Source organism: Lygodium microphyllum, chromosome 10, assembly GCF_053477565.2.
Source record: "Lygodium microphyllum isolate KBCC chromosome 10, Lygodium_microphyllum_v1.1.10, whole genome shotgun sequence".
Lineage (NCBI taxonomy): Eukaryota > Viridiplantae > Streptophyta > Polypodiopsida > Schizaeales > Lygodiaceae > Lygodium > Lygodium microphyllum.
In genome coordinates, this window is record NC_141144.1 from 98,459,028 (window position 1) to 98,463,550 (window position 4,523).

Here is a 4,523-nt window from a genome sequence, read left to right on the forward strand (position 1 = left end):
ACTTTCACATAGAAAAAGTCCATAGATGGAGAAACTTGTTAGGGAAGAGAGGTGCTCAATGATCAAAAGTGGCACTTGTAAGGATATAAGTAGGTAGTATCCGCAAGAAAACTTTAAAGAGAAATCCTCAACTAGAACATTTGTAGGTTTCAACAAATCATAATTGAAATTGACTAGACTTTCTCAAGTGTAACTAAGTCCTTTCAATGTTATACAATTTGGATAACTTTAAACCTCACTTTTATGATTAAGTTGAGATGCAACCAAGAAACGAGCCTATTAAATATATAGTTTGCTTAACTTTTATGATTAGGTTGAGATGCAACCAAGAAATAAACCTATTAAATATACAATTTGCATAAATTTAATGATTAGTTTGAGATGCAATTAAGAAACAAACCTATTTATTATAGAGAAAGTTTACAATGCCAATTGGAATGAGGTAGTTTCTAACCACTCCAAGTTGTAATCCTAATATAGTAGGGAAATGAAATTATGTGGCTATGTATTATCTTGCAAAGTGGACATTTACGATCATGATTATGTGTTGCATTGTCGAGTCTATTCCGGTAGCATAACAAAAAAATATACTTCCATCTAAAGTTTTTCCAAACATTATTAACAATTGGCTTGATATGAACCTCTAAATCTTGCTTTTAGAGTGAGTGTTATGACGACTGTAAGGAATTAGAGCACCCTTCTGCTACCCCTTTTCCCAACGGCTTGATGCATCGTGCCTTTAGGTTCCCACCTAGAAAAAGATTCGAAATCTAAAACGACGAGGAAGAGTTGGGTAAATTTTGCTTGTTTAGCAAAAGCTATAGAATGCACAACAATGGCTATTATTGCTCTTGATGCATCTAAAGAAGGGACCGCGGGAAAGCCCCCTTAGGCAAGAACTATATCTTTGCATGGGAAGCTAGGGTTGCGCCACTCAATGAGGGAATCATAACGATTAGTCAAGGTTCGAGAAGGTACATGTATCAACGTAATGATTGACGACGGACGGGAATAAGGATGACATCGCGTGTGAACGCGTAACGCGGGTCAGTGGGCTGCGTGGAAATAGTCCTGATCGACGACTCGGCGAGTACTCGGCCGCCCAACTGCATGCAACCAGCTTGTACATAAAGGCTGCGCATCCGCTCTAGCTATTCAGAAGATCCATCAGTAAGTAGAATTGTTGGATCACTATACAGAGATCACCATCCGCATCGTTATTTCTGATTCAGCCTTTTCATTCAATCACACTGCTCGCAGGAGCCTGCTGCTTTGCCGAGAGACCCGCAGTTACCAGCTCCCACCTGATCTGTTCCTCATCCATATTAACTATATGGCCTCCCCACAGTCTAGCAGATGTTATCCTGCCGCCCTGATCTTGGGCATCATCTCCCTGCAGCTGTTGTTCATTTTGGCTTCAGGTACTCTGCAAGACTTATAATTTCATACTCCATCGGATCACGAGTATATTTCAAGGTCCTGGTCTAATCGCGCCGTGTCACTGAGTGTTGTTGAGGATGAGTACTGATGGGCTCCCGTACTGATGCAGGCATATAAGTATTGTGTAATCCTAATGTGTCCTTAGAGAACCGTCTTTTAACTCTTGAGGATTGCAATAACGATGCAGGCATCCTAATGTCTTATCCTGTTATTGTGTGTCATCGTGGAAGCTGTTTTAAACTAATGCTGATGGTGGCGGTGATGATGATTCAGGGAAGCTAGATTGTGAAGAATTGCCAACGGATCTGTGTGCGTTTGCGGTGTCGTCGACAGGATCTCGGTGTGTGCTAGAGAAAATGACAAGGACAGGGGGCGAGGTGGCATATGAGTGCCAGGTATGTGTACATAAGGATAGATTGATTAACATGAATATAAGAAGCTGCAATTATATGTAAGGATGGATTGATTAAGATGAACGTAAATAGCTGTAATTATACATAAGGATGGATTGATTAACATGAATATAAGTAGCTGCAATTAACAGAAGGATGTGATTGCTTCATGATGAAAGATGGGGTGGTTGTAATATGCAGGGCTCGGCGGTGTATACGACCTCGGGCGAGCAGTTTAGCAGGGAGTGGGTGGAGAGCGAGGAGTGCGTAGAAGCGTGCGGGCTGGACAGGATGTGGGTTGGCCTCTCCTCCGATGCCTTCCTCGACAAGGGCTTCGCCGCTCGCCTCTGCTCCCCCGCCTGCCACTCCAACTGCCCCAACATCATCGACCTCTTCTCCAACCTAGCTGCCGGTGAAGGTATGTAGGCAAAGCCTCATCGCTTCACAATAACACTAACTGATCTACACAACTAGTATGATCAACAGCCCGATTATCACATCTTGCCATAATCTCAGGATCACACATTTGACATATAATCTTGCCAAGAAGCTGAATATCACAATGCAGCGAATCATTTCGATCATTATTGTCATTAGGACTAGCCGCACATCAACGAATTTTAATCTCAAGATTAGCCTATAATCTTCGTCCTAGTATATTGAGCATCAGCAGTAACCGCCATACCCGTGCTTGCATCTATGCAGGTGTGTCTCTCTCTCAGCTGTGCCGGCCGGCATCGCGTCGCGAGATGGTGGAGGTCTCATTCGCCTCCGTCTCCTCTGAAACCACCAAGGGGTCCATTGCTCCTGCCCCGGAGCTCTCCCCATGATTAATTATGACGGTAATGCCTCTGCGTCTGGACTGCACAGTGGAAGGCCCCTGATTGAGTGCTCATATGCGTTGTAGCCTTCAAACGGCGACAAGGGCGCGCATTGTTTATTCTTAAGGCTGCGGTTGCCTTCGTTCCATCATTTGCATATGACAATGGAATAACCCTTAATTCATTTTTCATTTTCCTCTTCACTTGGTAGAAGGTGAAGCTATGAGATACTTGACATCCCTTGTATTGATCGTTAGGGATGTGCGATACATGCTCGCCTCACCCAACAATCAGCTTCTTTTCCTAAAGTAAATAAAAACTATTGAAAATTACCTTTAAAAAATATCTCTTGCAAATTCCTTGCGCTAGTAAATGTTTATGAAAAATGGTAATAACTAGAAAACCTTCATGACATGCTACACTTAACGCTTTTCTAATGTGAACCCAACATGACTTGGGCAAACAACTTTACAAAAATGAGCATTTCAAATTAGTGTCAAACATGGCATGGTTTAATTAGCTTTTGCCACATGGGAGTAGTAAATACTATTGAATGGAGCTTTTGAAATGATTCATTAATTCAACATCACAATTTGCGACGTTCAAAAATGATATACTCAAACGTTGATCTCAACTAAGCCAAGTGAAATCTAATATAGACTAGATGACGTGAGGATTGTAGAAGTGTGAAAAACATCTTGATAAGGGTTCTATTAATTACGCCTCTAGCCTAACAAGTGAAATTTTGATGAGATAACTTGAGGTAAGACTTGGGCAAATTTAAAAGTCAAATATTTCAATTACATTTCAAAAGAGAGTTTTACCAACATGTAAAACATATATAGCAAGTTTCAACTATCCAATAGTAAACCACCATAATTGTTGTGTTAAAAACATTCTCAAAATTTGGTTGATTAAGACTACTTTGGTTCCATAAGCAGATATATGTGCTAGTGAGTGCAACTTGCTATACTAGACCAAGTTGTTGTGCAGGTGGGGATGCCTAGGTTCCTGTGGGTGCAAAGAATTCGGGTGCCATGTTCTAAAAATGAATAAATTTATTCTTACTCTTAACACGTCAATTATCCACCAAATTCCTTCTACAGGGCTTTTCCCATCACATTTCCAACATGAATTTTTTTCAACTTATAACAAAGGAAATATGATCATGAGAATCCTCAACATCTATAAAGTTTTTGAATCTAAGGAAAATTCCAATTTGAATGTGAAAAATATGAACCTCCTAATTTGCCGAAATTTGACTTATGTCAATACATATTTTTATGTTTAAACCATCATTCATGTAAATAAATCATTTGTCTTACTAAATCATGCTTGACAATGCATTGCACTTTTATTGACTTTATACCTAAAAAGTCATGATTGATAACTACTAATGCACAAAGAGTGTAAGATACTACCAAGGATAAACTATTGTGCGTAAAATGCATAGTTTTCATCCACTACATTCCCGATTCCTTGATTGGTTTTGTTATATTCAAGTACTCTAGCTTGGTATAAAGAAAAATTTTTATACATTTTTTACATATAGAAGGGTGTCATATAAAGGGGTTACTTACATATTGAATAGAAAAGGGTTGTGTTTTATTCAAGAAAAATTCATAGATTAGGATATTTATAAATAGGCAATGAATGCACATTATATAGAGAATATATATATAGTGAACCCCTCGAGGCTTTGCCTTATACTGAGACCTCAATCACATGGTAAATGATCAAGGGCCCAATATTATAGCTAGATTAGAGCCATCATTGCAAGGCACACGAGACTCACCCCTCCACACATCACTATGGAAACCTAGACCACATTATAGTTGGGATCATGTGTTGATCTTGAGATTTAGAGAGG

General features: G+C 39.7%; 1 protein-coding gene across 1 annotated transcript; it reads left to right on the plus strand.

The window, feature by feature from the left end:
- Nucleotides 1–1,148: 1,148 nt before the first annotated feature.
- Nucleotides 1,149–3,005, plus strand: LOC148030333 (uncharacterized). The gene is made up of 4 exons (XM_087687237.1): nt 1,149–1,421; nt 1,714–1,835; nt 2,034–2,250; nt 2,538–3,005. The coding sequence occupies exons 1-4, from the start codon at nt 1,334–1,336 to the stop codon at nt 2,660–2,662; spliced, it is 552 nt and encodes a 183-aa protein (XP_087543363.1). The 5' UTR covers nt 1,149–1,333; the 3' UTR covers nt 2,663–3,005.
- Nucleotides 3,006–4,523: the final 1,518 nt, after the last annotated feature.